At 30.1% G+C, this 22,998-nt stretch overlaps 2 protein-coding genes across 3 annotated transcripts; both read left to right on the top strand.

Moving 5' to 3' along the window:
* Positions 1-3,559: 3,559 nt before the first annotated feature.
* LOC105780127 (probable protein phosphatase 2C 9) lies at positions 3,560-5,588 on the top strand. Of its 2 annotated transcripts, XM_012604262.2 has the most exons (6): positions 3,560-3,722; positions 3,851-3,958; positions 4,184-4,423; positions 4,547-4,823; positions 4,909-5,063; positions 5,148-5,588. In XM_012604262.2, exons 2-6 carry the CDS (start codon positions 3,932-3,934, stop codon positions 5,286-5,288), a joined length of 840 nt encoding a protein of 279 aa, XP_012459716.1. In that variant the 5' UTR covers positions 3,560-3,722; positions 3,851-3,931; the 3' UTR covers positions 5,289-5,588. The 2 variants fall into 2 exon arrangements, with proteins under 2 accessions (XP_012459716.1, XP_012459715.1); XM_012604261.2 differs by having other exon boundaries at positions 3,572-3,958.
* Positions 5,589-9,919: 4,331 nt separating this feature from the next.
* On the top strand, positions 9,920-12,737 carry LOC105780126 (uncharacterized). Its single transcript, XM_012604260.2, has 2 exons — positions 9,920-10,915; positions 12,141-12,737. Exons 1-2 carry the CDS (start codon positions 10,144-10,146, stop codon positions 12,479-12,481), a joined length of 1,113 nt encoding a protein of 370 aa, XP_012459714.1. The 5' UTR covers positions 9,920-10,143; the 3' UTR covers positions 12,482-12,737.
* The last annotated feature ends 10,261 nt before the right edge of the window (positions 12,738-22,998 follow it).

The raw sequence follows: 22,998 nt of genomic DNA, 5'->3' as shown, positions 1-22,998 counted from the left end.
TGAACAATAAAACTAATGTAAAAGCTTTGAAAACTTCAAATCTAATATTTTCAAAACATCTATTTCGCAATATTCATTTTTTTAAATTTTCATTTTAAATTATATTATATAAGATCTAATATGTCATTTAACAATTAAATTAAATATTTTAATAACGAAAGGACCTAATTGACATAACCTTGATAATTTAAAATATAATTAAAATAATTTAAAATTTAAAATAGAGACATAATTTGAAACTAAATTATATTTATTCAAATATGGAATATAAAATAACATATTTACCATAATTTGAAAAGTCTAACTCTTCGAAAGAAGAGGAAAAGTCTTTAACGCGTCTAATAAAAGGATGTTTTAGTACGTTACGTCACTAATATTGCCCTCACAGATTCAAATAAATGAATCACTTTAATAAAATTGAATATATTTTTTTTAAACTAATTGGTATTAGGTCTCTCTAAATTTTGTGTTGAAAGAAAAAAAATGAAAATAGTAAATAAGAAGGGCTTAGGAAAGAATTTAACGGTTTTATTTAGCAATCAATTAAAATGGCAAATTTACATATTAAGTCTCTGAATATTTTAAGTCATCACATTTCAATTTGGTGCTGCCTCTCTCTCAACCTCCACTAGTCATACCGTATTTTTACATCAAAAAAATACTGGTGCCGCCCATCTCCCCCCTCCACCCTTAAAAAATATTTTTTCTTAAACACACATCATTTTGTAATGATGATTCAATGAGTATGTCAGAAAAATCATGGGCGCCCCATCTCTCTCCCTCCACCCCTTGTTACTGGTTCAAACATACCATTTTCATAAATAATGATGTTGACATACCATTTCGGTATTTAATTTTTTTTATTTACATTGCATTATACAGGTAAAAGAAACCAAAAAAACTCTCTTTTAAATGTTATTTATTTTTTAATTAAGATGATATTTGCAGAAAAATATAATTAATGTCTTTACAATTTTCTTTTCTAATTCAATAAAATAATTTACCAAATAAAAGTAATTACCAAATGTTTAAAATTAACAAGGATCCAATGTATATATTCCTTAATATATATATATATATATATATATATCAATTAAAGAATTGTTTAAGATTAAAAAGTATTTAATTATTAACCTATATTTTCATTTAATAATTTATTTTTATTATATTCAATAAAATGTTTAATTACAATTTCCTTATACTTTTTTTTAAAGTTTGAATTACAATTATAAGTAATACATTTCAAATAATTATAATCATAATAAATCATTACAAATACACAACACGACGTCGGTCAACGGTCAACGTTCCATACGACACAGTTTTGCAAATCAAACCCAAAACAAAGTTTGACTGCCCAATAAGCCGGTAGGATTAAATTCACATGATTCCTGATGAACTCACGGCCCTCAAATTGGAACAACTTTATCCAAATAATCAAAAAATGATGTAAAATAATGTATTTTAAAATTTTGATAAAATTAGTATTATTTGTTTATTGTATAATACATTAATATTAAAAAATATATTAAATATTCTCCGAGCTTTCATTAGCTTCTCTGTATTTAAGTAAAAATTATTTGATCTAACTCTCGATAATAACTTAATGGTTAAGGGATGTTCAGTAATGTAGGCATACTCTTATCACGAGAGAAGATACTAACCCATGAATACAACATAAGCTCAGCCTTTTATATTTATTTATATCTATTCCATTACATATAAATTGTTTTACAATTATACATAACATAACATAAAATTGTTATTTTTCATTATCTTATTTAACAGCTTCTAACATGTAATAGTCGCATTGTCACATTGAGTTTTGATTCAATCCCGAGTTGAGTTGAGTTAAATCTCTAAATAGAGGCTGAAACTTCCTTAATACTATTTTTTTTAATTTTAAAACTCGAACTCAATTAGATTCTAGAAATAACAAAACTTAACATGATGCATTTAACAATAATCATTTGGTGGTGATTGAAATTCAAATTTTGAAAAAGTATAAGGACTAAATATAATGACTAATAGAAAAACTTAACATTGTATAAATTATAGAGAATAGATTTCAAATTTATGCATAGAAACCAAAACTAAAATTTGCATATAAAAAATATAATATCAAATTTAGTCCTCAACATTTACATATTTTGTTAAATTGGCTTTAACTCTTTTTTTTTAGCTAAATCTAGTCTTTCATCTTTAAAAATAAGTCAAATCACTTTTTTAAATGGAAATACAATTAAAAGTCTAAAACATTACTTTTTCTTTTAATAATATTGGCATGACAACCTGCTTAGTAATCCAGATATAATTCATGCTAACATGACATTATTTGTCTTATATACCATGTCAACAAATATTAAAGGATGTTTGAACTGGACTGGACCGGTTGGGTATCGATATGAAGAATGGCTTTGAACTGGCTAGATTGAGAACCGATATGGACCGACTAAAAACTAGTTAAATTGAGTTTTTTTTTATTTTAAATATTTTTTATTCGAACTAGTGAATCGATAGTCTAACCGATTAGACTACCAATTTGATTTAAAATAATTGAAAACTTATAAAATTTGTAAAAATAAAAATAATATTCAAAAATAAAAGTTTCTAAAATATAGAAAAAAATGGTATGGGTACATTTGGATTATCATGCAGTTTGAAATTTTTAAAAATTAACGTTTAGCTAACATTTTGATTAAAAAATAATTTGACTCTTTTCTAAAAGTTAACTGTCAAATTTGACATTTTAAAAGTTAAAGATTAAATTTAGCTTAAAAAATAAGGGTCAATTTAATAAAAAGAGGTAAATGTTAAGTGCTAAATTTGATGTTAATAGATGGGATAATATATAATTTAGCCCCTAAACTTGTCTATTTGTATATATTTGGTCCTTAAATTTTTTTTTTGACCTTATTTGTTTCTGAGCTTGCATTTCATCAACTAGGTTGGTCTCTTCAGTTAACACTGTTGGCTTATGTTGATATGATATTTTTATCTAATCTGGTGATGTAATGTGGTAGCTTATTTATAACACCACGTGACAAACATAATTTATATACTTTTATTTTTTTTAATTTATGTTTATCACGTGTCCCATTAAGAGGCTGCCATGTAATACTATCGAATTGACTAATAGTATCACGTCAGCATAAACTAATAATATTAATGTGAAGGTATCAGCCTAATTGGCAGAATACAAGTTTAGAGACTAATTAAGTAGAAAAGAACAAGTTTGAGTTGAAATTATATATTAAACCCTTAATAGATTTTTACATATCAATCAAACACTTAATACTTGGCTTTAACCTCCAATCATAAAAACACATCTTTTAATACGGTGGGGGAAGAAGAAAAAAAAAGAAGAAGCCCTTTGATTGGACATTACAGTCTAAGAATTTCATTTTCAGTCATAAAATTCACCCCCTGTGGGGTCTCTCACCCTTCCCCCCACTGTTCCACCATGGGAGGAGCCTAAGCTAAACACAAAACTAACCACTTTTTTTTTTTTTCCTTTCTACACTCAGTAAAACCATGAAGAAAATTCCAAAACCCAAAAAAGTCAATAAGGGCAGCCCCTCAAAAAACTTTTCTTCCCTTGTTTTTTGGGTTTTCTTTCTTTTTTATAACACTTACTGTACTGTAGACTTTCTTTTTTCTTTTTCTTTTTTTTTTAAATCTTTCAAAAGATTATAGTCAAGAATTGTGCAATTCAAGTCTTGGTCGGTTCTGGGTTTTCTTTCTTTCTTTTGAATTTTCTCGGGAATTGGGTGTTTTTGTTTGATCGGTTATGTAAACTCTTAGATACCCCTTTCATGATTTTGTGTTCTTTTTTTGATTGATTTTGCAGATTGAAGAATTCCCAGAAAGAAGAAAACAAATGGTTCCTTTTTAGATGTTGATGTAGCAAAAGGAAGTGGATTCAATTCATATGGATAATCTATGTTGCTTCAACGCTGTAATTTTCTCAACTCACTCTCTTTTCGATTTTTCTTTTCTTTTGTTTTTCCTAATTTGTAGCTCTCAATTAGGCTTTTATATAATCTTATATATAAAAGCCTAATTTGTAGCTTTGACTTTACGGCAAATTTTGTGTTTATCTTTGACGTTATGCAAGAACATTGAAATCATATGGAAAATCTTATGCAAAATACATATAATTGTTGTTATTATTCTCTTTTAGATTGTTGGAGGACGATCTTCATGTAGTTCCGGGAAGGGCAGAAGCCATAACGGCGCTGTCAAGTATGGATTCGCTTTACTGAAAGGTAAAGCGAATCATCCTATGGAGGATTATCATGTCGCAAAGTTCACGCAACTTCAGGGGCACGAACTCGGACTTTTTGCTATATATGATGGTCATTTGGGGGACAGTGTGCCTGCCTATCTGCAAAAGCATTTGCTTCCCAATATCTTAAAGGATGTGAGTTCTCGAACAATCGAATATGAAATAATCCGAATTTCAAGTTGTTCCGGCCCGAACTCGCTGGATACATGCATTGTTTGTTGAAGTACGTCCTTCAACTTTTTGTTATATGGATTGCAGGAGGAGTTTTGGACCGATCCCAATAGGTCGATTTTTAAAGCTTATGAGAAAACAGACCAAGCGATTCTTTCGCATAGTCCGGACTTAGGACGAGGGGGATCGACTGCTGTCACTGCGATTTTGATAGATGGGCGAAAACTATGGGTAGCCAATGTCGGAGATTCACGTGCCGTTTTATCGAAGAATGGGCAAGCAATGCAGATGAGTATCGATCATGAGCCCAGCACAGAGCGAGGAAGCATCGAGAACCGAGGCGGATTTGTCTCGAACTTGCCAGGTTATTTCGGAAACTACCCTTACTAAATCAAAATAAGTTTGTTTCGGGGAGGCTTACGCATTGTATGCATTGCATTTTATCCCAGGGGATGTTGCAAGAGTGAACGGCCAACTTGCTGTTTCCCGTGCTTTCGGAGACAAGAACTTAAAATTACACCTCCGATCTGATCCCGACATACAAAATGCCGATATTAACTCGAATACCGACCTTCTCATCCTTGCAAGTGATGGACTATGGAAGGTAATTCATCCCTCTCCGGACACCACCAACTTCTCATGTTTCTTTTTATCTCCTTTTTTTCATACTCTATCGAACCAAATCCAGGTTATGTCGAACCAAGAAGCAGTCGACATTGCGAAAAAGACCAAGGATCCGCAACGAGCGGCGAAAAAGCTAGCCGCGGAGGCACTGAACAGAGACAGCAAGGACGATATCTCCTGTATCGTAGTTCGTTTGAAGGGGTGACTGAAAACCGAATGCGACCGAAAACACATTCCCGATTGCGCATGATACGAATCATCAATGGGAGGAAATATGAATCATGGTGAAGGTTCAGTGTCCCCATATACTCCTTTCTCCTTTTGTAAAATTAATGTTCTAATGCGGCTTTCGTATATTGCTTGATTTCTTCAATTATGGTTGGAAAAGCTCCAGGGAAAATATTTACAGTTTATTTCTTTTTATTTTATAATATCTTAATATTTATAGTTGAAAATATTGGAAAACATTTTTTTAAAGAATTTCAAATTAATTAGTTTGTAGTTATATATTTTATAACATTTAATTTCTTTATAATATTTAAAGCCTCATGTAATGACCTAATGGTCAAGGATGTTCATCGTTTCAAGTGTGACTTGAGTTTATGTTGTGCTAGTAACATTTGAAATTCGGGCTTTGTCTAATTATTGTAATTCACTAAAAAAAATATATTTTTGTCACCAAATAATTCACTAAAAAATTATATTTTTGTCACAAATTATAAAAATGTTCAAGTTAGTTCTTTTGTTTCTATTTTGATGGGTGTGAACTTTTTTTAATTGGTATAATTGTATATTCAGTCCTCGATACTTACATATTCTATCAAATAAATTCTAAATAAATTTTTTTATATAATGCTTAGAACTACCCATATTTATCCCTCCCCAACCCTTAAATAGGAGAATAAACTTGTTTTAGTGTGCTTAAACCTACGTCCTCCTGCATTGAGACCAATGTCGATGCCAATCGAACAAAGACTTAGTCGACAATAATTCAATAAATTTAATCCTCTCTATTTATGAATTTCACTAATTAAAAAAAGTTACATCATCATTCTTATTAATGATTTAACAGTGATAACATTCGTGATGGAAATGCAAATTTTTATAATTTAATGACTAAAACAGAAACACGCTAATAATTGAATAACTAATTGTATAATTTACCTTTTCTATTATATATATATTTGAGGTAACCCTTTTGTTATAATTATACTTAAGATGTTATATAAATTTTAGTATGTGAATGATTCAGGTTATAATATATATATTTTGAGATATTAAAAGTGATATAATTTCAATTTTAGTCCTTAAAATATGCTAAAATTTTAAATATATATCTATATATCTCATACTGACACGTGACACACTTACCCTGTCTCCTTTCTTCTTTTTTCTTTCCATTTTATAATGATGGTTAATTTTCAGTTTTATCCTTCTAATATACTTAAAATTGAGATTTAAGCCTTATACTTTAATTTTAATATAATTCGGTCTTTATATTTTTATAATGTTATTGATTAATTCAAATAGTTAATATAGTGAACTTTTCGATTAAAATGTTCCGTGGTTATATATAATTTGAAAGCGGGTTTTTAAATCCACAATTTAGAGGGATTAAATTCTTTAAAATAAAAGTAGAATGACTAAATTCTAAATGTGCAAAGTGTAGAGACTTAAGAGTCATGGTTATTTGATCTGGACTGGATTGGCCGGGGTATCGGCTCGAAGAGAGGCATTAGATCGGTTGAGCCATGAATTGGTACGAACCGATTGAACCAAACTAAAAAATGATTGAGCTGAATTCTTTTATAATTTTTAATGATTTATTTAATCGAATCTTACAAAGCAATGGCATGACAAATTCGACCGCTGGTCCAGTTCTGAAAATCTTGCTTAGAGTATATATTAATCTTCAAATTTTAACTCTATAATTGAATACAAATAAATAATAAACCCAGCGCGAAGCGTGGATCAACCATATTAGTACAACATTTTTTTAATATTATAATTTATATTCTCTCTTTCTGATAAATAAGGTGATATATTATTAGAATTTTAAAAATATCCCATTATCATGTCTTAAACCCTAAGATATCTTTGTTCAATATATGCAATTAGACTTATTTTAATTGCCTTATTCATGAATTAAATATGCTTTTATTTAATTTTTGGCGAATTAATTATTGTATATAATATATAATTAATTTGTTTAAATATCTTTAATTCGTGGCTGCCAAAGGCATGGTGTGTTGCCTGCCTGTCAATTTTTTTTTAAAGGAAAAAAGAAAGATTTTATCCTTTCGTTATTATCATTGATGAACAGAATCTTCAATTTATTTTTTTAAAATGTAATTATGTACTCATTTTTATTAAGATATGGTTGTTGTTGGAGAGGGAGGTTGATTTTTCGAGGAAAAATATTTTAGGTGTTGTTTATTGGACAGTCGGTTAAATCTCTTGAATTGTGCTAAAGTTTTGTCTCTCGTTTTCGCCAAGAGTCTTAAAGTTCATAGAGGAGAGCATTTCTGCTAGTAGGAATACGATCTACAAGGTTCATGAGATAAGTGCCGGTATATTGTAAAATATTAATTATGCAAATCACTTGCATGAGAGAGACTCAAGCCACCAACCTTAAAGAATCAATCATCGACTTAACATCCAGCGGCAATCCCGAACTCAAGTGTTGTGATGTTTTAAATTTTTGTCTTGGCATGTACCTAGGGAGTCTTTTCGGCAATATGATCATTTTGTATCTTGATGATATTTGAATGTTTTGTGTATAAGTGTTTATATATGTGGTTGATGAAAATGGTCAAGTTGATGTTATATTGCTATAGTAGTTTGGTTATGTATAGTTGAGGAGTTAATATGCTAGATGCGTATCTGGTTAATGCATAGTTGTGATAATGATGGTTGGTACATGGTTTTGCCATGGATGACAATATTTGGTGTATGTTTTATAAGTGAATTTGAATGTTTTATCATGTATTGGAAGGGTTAAGTGATGCATGCTTAGTTCAAGCTTATCAAGAGCTGGTAAGTTCATGTTTATATCCATGTTATGTTTGAAAATGATTTGGTAGTTCAAGTATTTAGGTTATAAAGCTTATACGAAATCAAATGTTGAATGCTTGAATGCTTGAGTATTTGGCTTGATATTGAGGTGCAGACATATTGGTCAGACATTTAGGTTGATTGTATAGGTGATATTAAGATGTGTCTTTGGTTGATATAGTTAACTTTTGATTAGTCTGTGATTTGGGCATGAAATTGACATTTTAAAGATAAGATTTTACTATTTCTGAGCTCAAGTATCGATATTTTGGCATTTGGTATCGATACTTGACCATATGAGTAGTTTTTAAAGCTAATAGAATCTTAAAAATGATATCGACGCTTATACAAGTATCGATATCTGTTCATAAAATATCGATGCCCTTGTTTTTGTAAATAATCAGAATCTTGATTTGGTATCGATACCAAGTAAAGTATCGAAACAATATCGATACCAAGAAGTTAAATATCGATACCAACTTAAAAATGTTGAAATTTTACAATTCAACCCTATTCCATGCTTGGATTTCACGATTAGGTCCATATAGATTGCAAATTATTTTTACATTTGATTGTAGGTGATTTGATGATAATCTATAGAGTTTTGCATCTTTCTATATCTCCCGAAAATTCTATTTTTACTAATAATCCCTGTTCTTGGATCGGATTCTAACGAATCGAATCTTTCGACAATTTGTAATAAACTCTTTCTTTAGTAAATTCAAAAATTCAAATTAGAAGACAAGAACAATAGAATAATAAGAAAAGTAAGAATAAAGTAAGATAATAAAGAAAGTGGATTATCTTATCATATACACCTATTTTATTTGATTTAAAAGATGGGCAAGTCCTTTTATTTAATTCTACATTCCTTGTAGGTGATTTGATGATAATTAATTGAAATTTTAGTTAACAAATTACATGCAACTTATTTGGTTTTTGCCTAGCATCCTATTACTTAAGTCGACTCGGATAAAGAGTGTTACATTAATGATATTGATGTGATAACCTCATGATAGTTCATATGTATTTTATTGCTTACTTGAATAAGTTAAAAATAAATTTTATGAACTTTTTATTTTTAAATTTTTTATGAAGTATACATTGGTTAGAATTTTTTTACTAGGGTTGAAATAAAATTAAAAATTCTTGAAGGTCAAAGGTATAAATTTTATATAAAAACTTAAATTAAACTATAATTTTCAAAGATTACTCAAATTGTAAAAGGATTTAATACCCTTTCACGCCTGTTTGCCCTTTTGAATAAATGATGTGTTTACTTATGTTTAATATAAAAATAACAATAATAATAAAATTAATTATTACAACGTGAGATAAAAAAATAAAATAAATAAAGAAAAATATTTACTGCAACCTTTATAGGCTATGTAGTAGGGTTGTGGGGCTCCTACTATATGATTAGATGAAAAAGGCTCTTAAGTAGATAGCTGGTGCTATAACATGTGTAGCCCCTTAGTTAAGTGAACACTTTGGGATGTAGGATTGATAGTAAAATATTTTTTTTAGAATTTAGAGTTAAAATTTATTGAATTTTTTATATTTAAGATAAAATATATAAATATTAGAAAGTTAATTTTATTATTAAATTAATAAAAAATTGTTAACTAAAATGTTTAATTTTAAAAATTTAGTGACTAAATAAAAAAGTGATTAAAATAAAATCAAAAATTATAATTGAGTGAAGATTTGTATAGTTTTCGAAATACATCGGCTACCTAATAATTTTATATTTTTTAACTTGGTCCAAGAGATAATCCAAGATTTTCCGACAGTATATACTCGAGATTCCCATTGAGAACTATTACCCACAAATCTCCATCCCTCGTATATTAAACAATTTCGATTCAACCCCAATAAGCCTAAAACCTACAAATTCACTTCCTTCTTCTTCCTCAATTCTTTAACCCCATCAAAGTTCTTCCCTTTACTTACACAATCAAACCATATCCCACAAAAAAACCGAAGGAAAAGGGAGAAAATAAAGCATGGGCATGATGGAGAACTCTGCAGTTTTCATGGCACCATTACTCCTTCGCAACACAGTGACTTCTTTACTTGTTTATGCCGATAAATCCATCTTGGTTTTAGCAGAAAAATACAAGGTACTCGAAATCTTTCGTTATCTCGTCATTGCTTCTTTTCTCTTCTTCCTACGCTTGTTCCCTTCTTTTTCACAATTTTTAAAAGCCGACGATGATTACACCTTTAATTCCACCCAAAGCAGCGGCTACTTCGTTGGCTATGGTGGTGTTGGTGACACGGGGATCGGTCGGGCACTTTCGCAGCTGCTGTGGAGCGTTAATGACATTCCTGTTAGCTCGAGCAAGTATGGGATCGTTCGATCTTTAGCGGAACGGCTTATAGAAGAGAACAATAAGGAAGACATTGAAGCTTTGCGTGAAATGAATCGGACGGTTTTATCGGCGGCTTTTTCGAGGACACTTTGCCTGGTTGAAGCTGCAATGGTTGAATTGGGGCAAGGCAGGGTCGGTCATTATGGTGCTGGGTTTGGACCGGTTTGTTATCAGTTGAACCGGCTTTTACGTGCGGTTGGGGTAGGGAGTGGGAGAGTGGGTGTGAGCCGTTCGGGGAATTCGGCGGAGAAGCTGGCGGCTGAGTTGCTTTGGTTGGCGGAGGAATTGGCTGGTTGTGGATTTGAGGAAGAGGCTGTTGAGAGATGGGCATCGGCTTCAAATCTCGCCGCGCTTTCTTTGTCGGCTGAACCGCGTCTTCAAGGTTCCCTGGTTAAGCTTTCGGGTATGTTTCCCTCTATTTTTGGTTTTAGTCCTTCTACTATCCTAAAATTTTAAGATTTTAGTCCTTCAACTATCCTAAAATACATGTCAGAATTTTGATTAATAGTATTAAATTTAAGGGTAAATTATTAAAATAATTATTTTTATTTATCTCATATTACATTTTAGTCACTTATGTTAACATTATGTTAATATGCTATAACATTTTAGTCTTTGAGCCATTAATTGTCGTTAATGGTATAATGTTAAGTTAACATGACACATTAAATCATCATTTCAAATAAATATTTTAGGTTAAATTATACAATTGGTCTTAATATTTTTTTGTTTTAAGCAATTTAATTTATATTCTTTTTTCATTCTCTTTTGCATTTTCCTTTATTTTCTTCTTTTAATTTCTATCTCTTTTAACATAGTTTTTCCATTTATTAGAATTAGTCTCTGTATTTTTATTTTCTTGAAAATTTTAATTTTCCTTTTCTTCTTCCCATTTAATTTTAACAAATAGAAAATATAGAAAAATCACATTAAAAAATACAAAGGAGGAAAACAAAGTAAGAAACAGAAAAGAATGAAAAAAAGAAGAAAATTAAAAAATATAAAAGAAAAAAAATTAAATCGTTCAAAATAAAAAAAAATATGGGAACTAATTGTATACTTTAACCTAAAATTTTTGTTTGAAATGATGATTTAACGTGCCACGTCAGCTTAGCGTTACATTGTTAATGACAATTAACAGCTCAAAGACTAAAATGTTATAGCATGTTAACTTAAGTGACTAAAACTTAACATCTTAAACATAAGTGACTAAAATGTAATCAACTTTACTAACAATGACATTGAAAAAGACGAGAAATTTAGAATTGAAGTATGGGACCAAAATCATAATTTGAGCAAAGAAAAATAGTCCAAAAAGACAAAGTCTTAGGCCGTTCGCCTGTTCTAATGGCTGACAGTGCTTACAATATTCTTCCAATAGGGACTTGGTCTATTTTATGCCAAATCTCGAACCCTCTTAATCTTGTTTGACTATCAATTTGGTGGTATTTGTTGTACATTTCCCTCACGTAATCTTTCATTCTTTCAACATAGGGACCCAAAAGACAAGTCCATGATTATTTTGATAAATGACTTTTAGGTACCTTGGTGTTTATGTTGTTACCTGTATCTTAAATGACCCGAGTCCGAGTAACATAACTTCTTACGCATGTTTATTCATAATGCAGCTTTCTTATTCAAACAAATGAAGGATATGGATTCGGATGAGACCGAAGAAGGGTCGAGGCAAACGAAGATGAAGATGCTAACTTCATGGCTGCCATTGTTGTGCAGAGGTAGTAACGGCACGGACATGCCGGTACTGAGCCTAAGCGAAAGAGCCGAGCTCGAGAAGATATTGGAAGACACCGTCGACATGCTACAACACAAAGAGCAGGAGCAAGTGCTTTCGCTTTGGCTTCACCATTTCACGTATTGCCCATCTTCCGACTGGCCTAACCTCCATGCTTCGTATGCTCGATGGTGCACCACTTCTCGTAAGCTCCTTCTTCCTCCATTGAAGATGTAAGCCTGAATCATCTTTGAATTGTATAATAAATATTTTAAACTCAATCGTTAGGATATTTATATGGGTATTATTTTATGAACCTGCCTAAATTGTATGATTTTTTATTTTTTATTTTTTATAAGTTTGTTCTTGATCCAAGTATAGTCAGAAGAATCTTGGTATAACCATAACCATGGATTCATGTCTGTACTAGCAACTCGATTTATTTTTCACTTTTAATTAAGTACGAGGACCAAATTCTAAATTAGTTTTTCAAGTTTCATAAAGTAGAAGGATGGAATTTCGAATCAGACCCAAAAGTAGTGCCTAGTATTTTTAGGTCAGATTTTTATGTTAGTCTTTATTCTATACCCAAGTTGCAGATTTAAACAGTAATTGTTATACGCTAATATCATGTGACAAACATATTATCACACATAAAATATAATGTCAGCTTATTATTTTCATATAGTACCTATAAAAAAAGTCAATATTATTTTAGTAAACGAACTTAGCAACTATTGAATGAGTCAAAATTAAAATTTTGAAATTGAATAATATTGAGACAAAATAATTTATGGACCATTAGTTTTACAAATAATATATATTAATTACTCTAAAAGTATTTAAAATTTATATTTTATATATCATTATATTAAATTATTTAAATATTATATAATTTAACTAGTTTTTAATTTTCACTTTCTTGTTCAAAAAAATACATTTTAACCTTCAATCGTAATTTTTACAACAATGAAGAACATTAAAATTATTAAACCATATTTTTCACAGCACTTTTCTACTATATTTTTCAAGCAATTTTCAACCGTAATAATAACGAAGTACTAACGTTAAAATTTTATTGAATATTTTAATTATTAATGGCTATCCTAATTATATTTTTAATGGACCTTTTAATGGCTAAACTAAATTCGATTTAAATATTTATTAGAAAACAATTTAAACCTTCTTTTAGAAAAAGTTGTAAACTAATCATTAGCTTCAGTGGCCAGGGGATTAGCAGGTCTTTTCTAAAATAGAAAAAATTTATTTACACTTTTTATAATTTATAAAATTTTAAATTAATAATGATACAATTATAATTTAGTTTTTTAAAAATGATAAAGTTTAATTTAATCTTTTAAAATTTACAAATATATAAACTATTAAAATAATAAAATTATATTTTACCATCGTAAAATATACGATTTAATTTCGATTCAAAAATATTCTTTTACCTTAGCCCTAATTAGCTTGTAATTGATGGAAACCCTTTGTGGCTTTATTTTTGTTGCATTAAAATAAGAAAGCATAAACGTCAAGTCTACACTCAAATTTACGTACACGTAAATATTATTTAAAGATTAAATTATTATTTAAAATCTTCAAAATGAAAAGTGTAATAATTTAAATGAAAAATCGAACTTTATTAAAGTGTTTCAGTTGGCTGTTTGTCTTTAGATAGTGAGGACATGACTTTAAAACAATTATTTACCTACTTTTTTTTTCTCTTAATAATTAGTATGATTTTCACGGCGTTGGATTAATTATTATTATTTAATTAAATTATAGTGTAAAATTAAACAAAACGAGACGATACAAACATTTTGAGTCGAAGATTACTGGCTGGATGCTGGATCACACTTCGAAACTTCTGAATTTATCTATAGCTATGCATGGAGAAAACAAATCGTACGTTAAGCAATAAAGCTCAGTGATATTTCCATGCTTCAAGTCAATATAATACAAGTTTGATTCAAATGCACACATTGTAGCCATTTCACGTACAATTTCATGCCAAAACTTCCATTACCATATGACCATGCATATAGTCATTTTTGCACATTAATTCATTACTTATACTCCTAAAGTTACCATTCATGCTATTCAACTTTAAGATACGATTTCTTTCTTTTGTAACATATCAACTAATGGCATCAACTTAATGTTCATTTTCATATAATTGAACCATGCCATATTTATGTATACTTGTCATATCATCTTTCATTCATTTCACATTTCACATTTCACCTATTCATTTTACGTTATCATCTATAAACATGTACTTGTTCATATACAATCATCAACTTGTATAAAAATATATATACTCAAGTTCATCTCATCATTTCGGTCATTTTCGAGCCTATTAGCTCATTCATATTCAATCGGTCCCCAAGGCTCGTTTTTAAAAAATTCACATGATCATTCACATGCTACCGAAATTCACATTTCATATGTATACAAGTATACCAAATCCAATCACATTTCATTCCAATTACCATATATCTATTTCATGTCTTTATAACCCTATTGACCATACATGAAATTAGAACGGGTACGCAAATTCGTCACCAGGGTTTCTCGACAATGATGACTCTGAACGTGTACATACTACCACCCCGGGTTGCCCGATAATGATGATTTTCACAATATGATTATCTTATAATCTCAAATTGCCATGCAATGATGACTCTTTATGTACAATCTACCACCCCAAGTTGCTTGGAACAATGGTTTCTATTAATATCCTGAGCCTATGACATGCCAACTATATATGACCCTGTCCGAACAGCTAATAGGGGGTAATCGATTTTCCAATTTTCTTATATAATTCAATTCATATTCTATCATTCTCAATTCATCATCAATTCACCATTTCAACACAATTTCATACCAAATATCATAGATAAATTAAATCATGCTAGTTCCTATTCTATTCTATTTAGTCCATATCTCGATATTCAATCTTAATCTTAGCAATTCAATTCAAATAACCAATTGTCAACTTACCTAAATATCATATAATTCAAAATACCATGAATTTAAAATGATTAAATTGGTCCCGAATAATAGAAATAGAAACCACAAGTTCACGTCACTCGTCGTCAGTTCTCGTATTTCATTTCCCTCTTGACAACGTGTCATCGTCTTTAGTTATGAATAATAGTTCAACAATTACAAAATATCAATTTCCATCCAATTCACATTAAAGTACAAAGCCAAACATATTTTGTAATTTATTCAATTTAGTCCATAAACATAGAATAAGCATAACTTTTGGTGTAGAGCTTCAGATTAAAATCTGATTTCACATTTACTCCTTAGGGACCTTATACTTTCTATTCCTCTCACAATTTCATAATAGGTTAGCATTTTATTCAATTTGGTCCCTAATGTAACAAAGCTAACAATCGATCTTGTTAAGCTTTACAATTTAGTCTTTTTCATAATCTAAGCTTAATTTCTATTAATTTCACACCTAATTCATCCAATTCTTAACAATGGAAACTTATCAAAATTTCAAAAATTGAACAAATTGATACACGGGCTAGCTAAATCAAGCTCCCATGACAAAAAAAATCTATAAAAATGACAAGAAAAGGGCTTGGTTACCTTAATAATATTTTGACCGAATGCTTCAAGCTCTAAAAATGGAGTTTTTCTTTTCTTATTCTCTCTTAGACGATGGAAGAAGATGATAATATCATCTTTCTTTCCACTTAAATGTTATTTATACTAAGATTATCACTTAATTAATCTTAGTTAATTAGGTTTTGTTATAACAATTTAATTATTAGTTAAGCTTAATGGAAAATAATCATCATCGTCCACTAGCTATAAGAAAACAATGGTCGTTAAGTATGACTCCTATTTCAGTCAAATTTGAGAAATATTCTTTTAGTTAAACTCTGTTTATTTGTTTCAATCAAACTCTAATTAGTCTAGATTATTTATTATTGTTTGACCTATGACTTTAGCCTATAAATGGGCTCTTTTACAACATTAGAAAATGCACCCATTAGAGATTAGAACTCATAACACTTTTGGAGAATTTTGTGTTTACGTTTTGAGGGTTCTTTATTTTTTGGGTTTCAGGATTTAGTTTTTATCTCCATCTTTTTGTACTCATCGTTCTTTTGCCATTATAGTAATATTTTCTTTGCTCATGGTTTTTTATCCTCTTTGGAGGGGTTTTTCCACGTTAAATTTGTGTTTCAATTTCTCAATTTCTTCCGCTATTTTTACTTGTTCGTTGCTTAACCGGGTCGATCCCCAACAATGGTTTAATAACCATTTTAGTCCTTGGGATAATTGCTATCAGGTCCTTAAGCCTTTTTCTAATAAAAAATCTATAGCGATTGAACTTTTATAATTTAGTCTCTGGACTTTAATTAACCACTTTTTCAACTAAATTATTTAAATTGAATCTCAATATATTTTTATACTAACTTTGTAAATATTCCTATTTAATATTTATGGACTAGTTGATAGAAATGAGGTCCCAAAGCTTCATTTTCCGACACCACTAGAAATCGGGTCGTTACACTTATAGGCAAGGGTTTCATATAATATGGTGTTAATGTGTCAGACTTGCCATCTAGCCATCATTAAGGAGCACGTGGGAGGAACTTCTTCGACGGGATGGGGATGTTTGTGATAGGACAAATTCTGTCATTCATTCTAACTCTGATGGGACAAATAGTTAGAGCTCACGTGATATTTGGTGACCAAACGACTTCGTGTTCCCAATGAAGACCTGGTCATCTGTTGTATGGGTGGTATTCTTCTCAGGAGGATGATTTCACAAGTGACCTCCCGACTTGCTGGTGGCAGATTTGCTACCTAGGTCTCCTCTAGACTTATCATGTGTCTTAACACAAATGAGTTATAACACTTTTTCATTTACTTTCATCCACTCTTGAAAACAAAAAATAATATGTTTCTAAAATTCAAACTCATGATCTAATGCCAATTAATTTGATTCTTTATTCTTATTTACATTACGAGCTTGATTGATTTATGAATCAATAATGCATTTTTATGAAATTATAAGTGACTAAATAACTTAACTAATAAATAATAAATAAGGGAGGACTTGAGGCATAAAGCCTAAAGTAGATGGATGAGGAAGCATAACATGGGAAAATAATAAAATAAAACCAAATTAATGGCAAAATTGTAAATAAGTTGAAATTAAAACTAAAACAAATTGAAATTAAAGGTTTCTAGACATTTTCATCATCAATTTCGGTTCAAAAACAGACATAGAAGAAAGCTGGTTCTTCAATTTTTTCATTTTTGCTTCATGTGGGTTTAATTCTTACCTGTTTCTTGAAGTTTTTATATTTTTGAGATTGTTACAATTAGGTCCAACTAAATCTTACCTTAGTTTTTGATTTTATTGTAAATTTTGGAAGTCTCCGTTGATGATTTTATATGATTTTAGTTATTAAATGATGAATTTGAGATGCTGATGGGCATTTAAAAGCAATTTGTTAAATAATTTTGATGAAATCATGATTTAGGGACTAAATTGAAAAGACGATGAATTCATTGAAAATTCTAAATTTTATGAAATTCAAGGGCTGCTATTGATATATATGAAAATTGGCTAGGCTTGGAATAATGATTAAATTGTATGAATTTCATTTTTCGAGCCTAAGGACAAAACTGTAATTAATTAAAAGTATAAGGGGCAAAATAGTAATTTTCCAAAGATGTGTATTGGACTGAATTGAGTATGAACTGTATTAAATTGAGTTAAATTCATTCATATAGATTCAGATAGACCAAATACGGAGTTAGAACGAGGAAAAGAAAAAGTATTGGATTAGTAGCTTACAAGTCTACGAACATTTGTCGAGGTAAGTTCGTGTAATTAAATTGTATGTTTATATGCTTGAATTGAATGTTATGTATGTGAAATGTATAAAATTGTCATGTATAAGTATGGATCACATATTTGATAATGTCTGACAAGTGCTAAGTCCCTTTTGAACTTAAGAAATTTAATGGATACAAATGACATTGTCATTAAGGGTTCCCGATTGGTTGTGGTCCTGCATGTGTTGCGGACACACCACAGCTCGCAAGAGCATCTCGTTATTTAGCTCCCATAAGCAACCCGATAGTGGCTCTCCGGAGCTTGTCGATATTGGCTCGCATGAGATTCCCGTTTATGGCTCGTATGAGCTTCCCGATTATGTCTCTTATGAGTTTCTCGTTATATGACTCACATGAGCTTCCCATTATATGACTCAGAAAAGCTTCCTATTTACATGCTCGTATGAGCATTCCTGAATATGAATTGACAGAAATTATATGAATTGACAGATTACAGTATTGTACACTTAGTGTGTACAACCCGTGTATTGTAATACCCTGAAAATCTTTACAGTAAGATATTATCTTTGATATAATAAAATAAGAAAATAAAGTGTCAAAAAGGGGAAATTTTGGAGTTATGTCAACATTGGGACGTGTATTATGACATATTAGTTCAAGAAAGGATTAAATCGCAAAAGTGAGAAAAGATTTGTTGCCCAAGAGTAAATACTTAAAATTTGAGGGGTTAAAGTGTAAATAATAAAAAGTTGAAGGACCAATGGTGTAAATATTTTAAGGGTGGAACGATCTAGAAACTAAGAAAAATGGATGGATTAGGACCAAATTGAAAAAGGTGAAGAAGTTTAAGGGACTAAATCATAATTTTACCAAATTAAGTAATGACTCAAGATGGAATTTTAAAAGATTATGAAAGGACAAAATGGTCAATTAGAAGAAAGAGAAATCTAGAAGATAATGATGATGTTGGAGATATTTTAGATTAATAAATAAATATTAGTTTATTAATATTTTAATTTGATTTTTTAAATGATATTATTTGATTATTATTAATTTATTTAGTATATATATGTGTGTGGAAAGAAAGATGAAAAGCAACCATCCCCACCATTTCTCCATGCATTAACGTAAGAAGAAGAGGGAAAAAAAGAAAGTTTTGCTTTCTTTACAATTTGGTCCTCTCACCAAAAATTCACCATTTTCACTTAGAATTAAAAGAAATTTCCATAGCCACCAAGAGAGAAAATTGATAAGGAGACTATGGGGAGCTAGAATATCAAGTTGGATTCAAGAAATTGGAGCTGGAGGAGAGAGAAAATCAAGTTAAATGTTGAAATCAATAGGACAAGGTAAGAACATTGAGATTTCAATATATTTTTAAGTTTGATATTATTGAAATAGCGTGGAAAAAATGTTATAGTAGAGTTTTTCTTATATAAATTCTTATGTTCTTGATATATTAGTGAAGAGAAATAAGTGAAAGTGATGGGAAATATTATAGAAAGGGAATAAGGAAGTTATAAACTTAGTAATTAACATTTTGCACTAAAACAGTTTTGGACAGCAGTAGTAGATTAACTTTGAAAAATCACCATAAATTGTGGAAATAAAATTATAGGATTAAAAATATAGAATTAAATCTTACTGAGTCTAGTTTCTCATAGAAGAAACGTGTAAGTAATGGAAATGTAAATAATGAGATATAATAGATTTTGTGAGACAAGGTCAGAATGATTTCGGGTTCCCCTGTTCGAGTTTAGAAAATCATAAAAATTTTAAAAAATAAATATGAGTTAAAATTCATATGTTTAAAATCCTTAGAGAGTCTATTTTCAATAGAAACAAACAGATATATCATCAAAATTCTGTACAAGGAGATAATTAAGTTTTAGTAAAGAAGGGTCGGAACTGTTAGACAGAAGAATAGAGGTGACTTTAAAGAATAAACTGTACTTATTGGATAAACCAAAAATTATGAAAATTTTATGGTAAGAAGATATGTGAGTATAGTTTCGGGAAAATTAGCAGATCTTAATTTGGAGTTCTGTAGCTCAAGATAAAAATAATTTAGTGGCTATGACTCAAATTGACAGTTTTGAATAAATTTACAAGTAAATAGTGAAATCATAGATAATGTTACTTATAAGCATATTATATAAATTAAGGATGTGGAATGGAGAGGAGGAGGAGGAAAATATATATATATATATATGAATATTCAGCTAGCATTGATAATTTGCACGTTTTAGGCTCATGGACTAAATTGAATAAAAGTAAAACTTTAAGGGTAAATTTGTAAAAATGTCAAAAAGTGACCAAATTGCATGAAATGAATTGTTTTATTATTTAAATTAGTAAATTGAATGAAATATTAATTTAGATCAAGATTGGGTGAAAATTTGAGAAAAATAGAAAATTTCCAAAATATCCACGAATTTTGGTATTTCGCAATTTAGTTTGGTAAGCTCGAATGAGTTATATTCTATATAATTTTAATTGAAGTGAATGCTATTTGATAATGAATATTATATATATGTGTGTATTATTATTGGAATTGAATTATTATTGGTATTATGTATAATTATTTGATGCATTTAGATGATTATCGGAAGCTCAATTGAGTTGGAAGCTTATTAGAGATATATCGCAGTATCCGTTGGTTCTATCGGTAATTTTGGATGATTTGATTCTTGTTATAATGGCATGTATAGGTTAAATTGGTTAACGTTAGCTCATTAATGTTTTGATTTTTATTGGTTATAAATATGAATGGTAGATAAAAATGAAATGTCTGAAAATTAATTAGTAAACTCCGGTAATGCCTCGTACCCTATTTTGGTGTTGAATACGGGTAGGGGTGTTACATGTATCCATCGATATTTTAAATAATTCAAAGGACAAAATTTTGATACGAGACAATATGAGTATGAAATGAATTATTACCTGTATATGCCTGAAATACATGAAAATGCTGTTACTTGATATGTTGAAAAATGGGGTGAAAGATTCATGTGTATGAAACTTGCCTGATGACTATGTACATGTATGAGTATGAGTTATTATATGAATTACATGACTAACATGCTTGATGAGGATGTGTGTTTAGGCATTTGGCCAAATTTATGTGAGCATGTTTAGTTTGCTTACCTTAAATGTAAATTAATGGTAAGTTAAATTCCATGTTATATGAACTTACTAAGCTTTAAAGCTTACTTTGTTTTATTTTCTCTGTTTTATAGTAATTCGGAAGCTCGTTGGATTGGAAGCTTGGCGGAGGAATCTCACACTACCCATCAGCTCATTTCAATATAAATAACAAACTAAATTTTGGTTATAATGGCATGTATAGGTTAATTAGCCAATGTTGGCATATAAATGTTTTTATTGTAACTAGCCATTGAAATGACTTATGATGGACTTGTTTTGATGTATATAAGAGGCTATATCATGTTTGTTGTGAGCATTTGGTATGGTTGATTAATAGTAATCTTGTAGGTATATAAATATTTGATACAAGTATGCCTATATGTATATTTGGTTTTTTTGGTAAGTTTGAATTCTTGGATATATGTCATGATTAGTTAAGTATAACACTTGAGTTTGGCTTGAATTGAAGGTCTTGTTGTGACTTGTGATTGTGCAAACTGTTGTGTTTAGGTGGATACCAAATTTAGGTGAGAAATATGACTTGGAAATTGCCTATTTTTGGCCACACGGGTGTGTGTCCCCAGCACATAGGAAAAAAATTTGATATTTTTCGAAAAATTTCCTAAGTACCCGATTTAGTCCCGATATATTTCTAATGTTTATATTGGGCCTCAAGGGCTCATATAAGAGACAATATGATTGGTTATGATTGATTTATGATATACATGTTAAATGATATGAAATGTTTGTATTTGATCTGTAAAGTTCGGTAATGCTCCGTAACCCTATTTTGGTGATGGATATGAGTTAGGGGTGTTACAATAATACATAAAGAAGAGCCCAATTTGCAAGGAGATCTTCGGAAGAGATAGTCAATTGAATCCTTTGTTGATTGGAATGATCAAGAGTCTTAAAAATGGAGCAAATGATCGAATGGTAAATATCAGATATTTTCTTGACATGGGCAATAGGACTTGGGTTGGAGCTTCTGAATATAAGGTCATTTTTGGATTTTCAAATGATCCATAAGGTGCAGGCAATAGATGTGTATAAATTCCTAAAATATTAGGAGTTGAGTCCATTACCCTATAGCCATTGTAAGATCCACTCAAAGACAGACATATTATCAAATGAATCAGTGTGTAGCGCTAAAAGAGAGCCAAACCATAATGCTCTAGCAAAAATATAAGTAAGGAAGAGATGGTCTTGAGTTTCCCTATTTTCTTTGTAGAATGCCCTTCTTTGTAGAAAGGACATTGAGAATCACTATTAGAAATTTGTCTTGAGAGGAGGTTCTTAGTAGGGAGATAACCATCAAATCTTCCATAGAAATAAGATTATTTTAAAGGGGATCTTTAGTGGCCAAAGATTTGTCCAAATCATTTTATGTGAACCTGGGCGGGTGACATTAGAACTCCTTTGATAAAGAAGATCATAAGCATTTTTAACTTAGGGTGGTTTGGATAGGTGGAGGGGTGTAATGTGGTGCGTTTAGCTTACTTTTTGTCTCATGATACAGTATCACTACAATATCTAATCTCACCACCATTGTTGTTTGTACACTAACCATAGGTAAGCGCACTGCACATCTAAACCCACCCTTAAACAATACCATTGAAATCAACTTTCTAGACAAGCTTGTCCTCTCTCATTTGAAAAGAGATTGTTCTACTAAAAATATCAGTTGCTCTATTAACATCAAGCAATCTGAGCAACTTATTTTGATCCAAATTATGATAATAGGGCCTAATAAAATTATGAGTTAG

Source organism: Gossypium raimondii, chromosome 4 (genome assembly GCF_025698545.1).
Source record: "Gossypium raimondii isolate GPD5lz chromosome 4, ASM2569854v1, whole genome shotgun sequence".
Taxonomy (NCBI): Eukaryota; Viridiplantae; Streptophyta; class Magnoliopsida; order Malvales; family Malvaceae; genus Gossypium; species Gossypium raimondii.
Note: the sequence above shows the minus strand (reverse complement) of the source record. Positions and strands in the feature narration are given on the sequence as shown.

Bases quoted from the DNA above. Each gene is read 5' to 3' on its own strand.
- LOC105780127 (XM_012604262.2), top strand. From the start codon at position 3,932: ATGGATAATCTATGTTGCTTCAACGCT. The intron at 4,424-4,546 runs GTGAGTTCTCGA...TATGGATTGCAG, and splicing joins TTCCCAATATCTTAAAGGAT to GAGGAGTTTTGGACCGATCC. The intron at 4,824-4,908 runs GTTATTTCGGAA...ATTTTATCCCAG, and splicing joins ATTTGTCTCGAACTTGCCAG to GGGATGTTGCAAGAGTGAAC.
- LOC105780126 (XM_012604260.2), top strand. From the start codon at position 10,144: ATGGGCATGATGGAGAACTCTGCAGTTTTCATGGCACCATTACTCCTT. The intron at 10,916-12,140 runs GTATGTTTCCCT...TTCATAATGCAG, and splicing joins TTCCCTGGTTAAGCTTTCGG to CTTTCTTATTCAAACAAATG.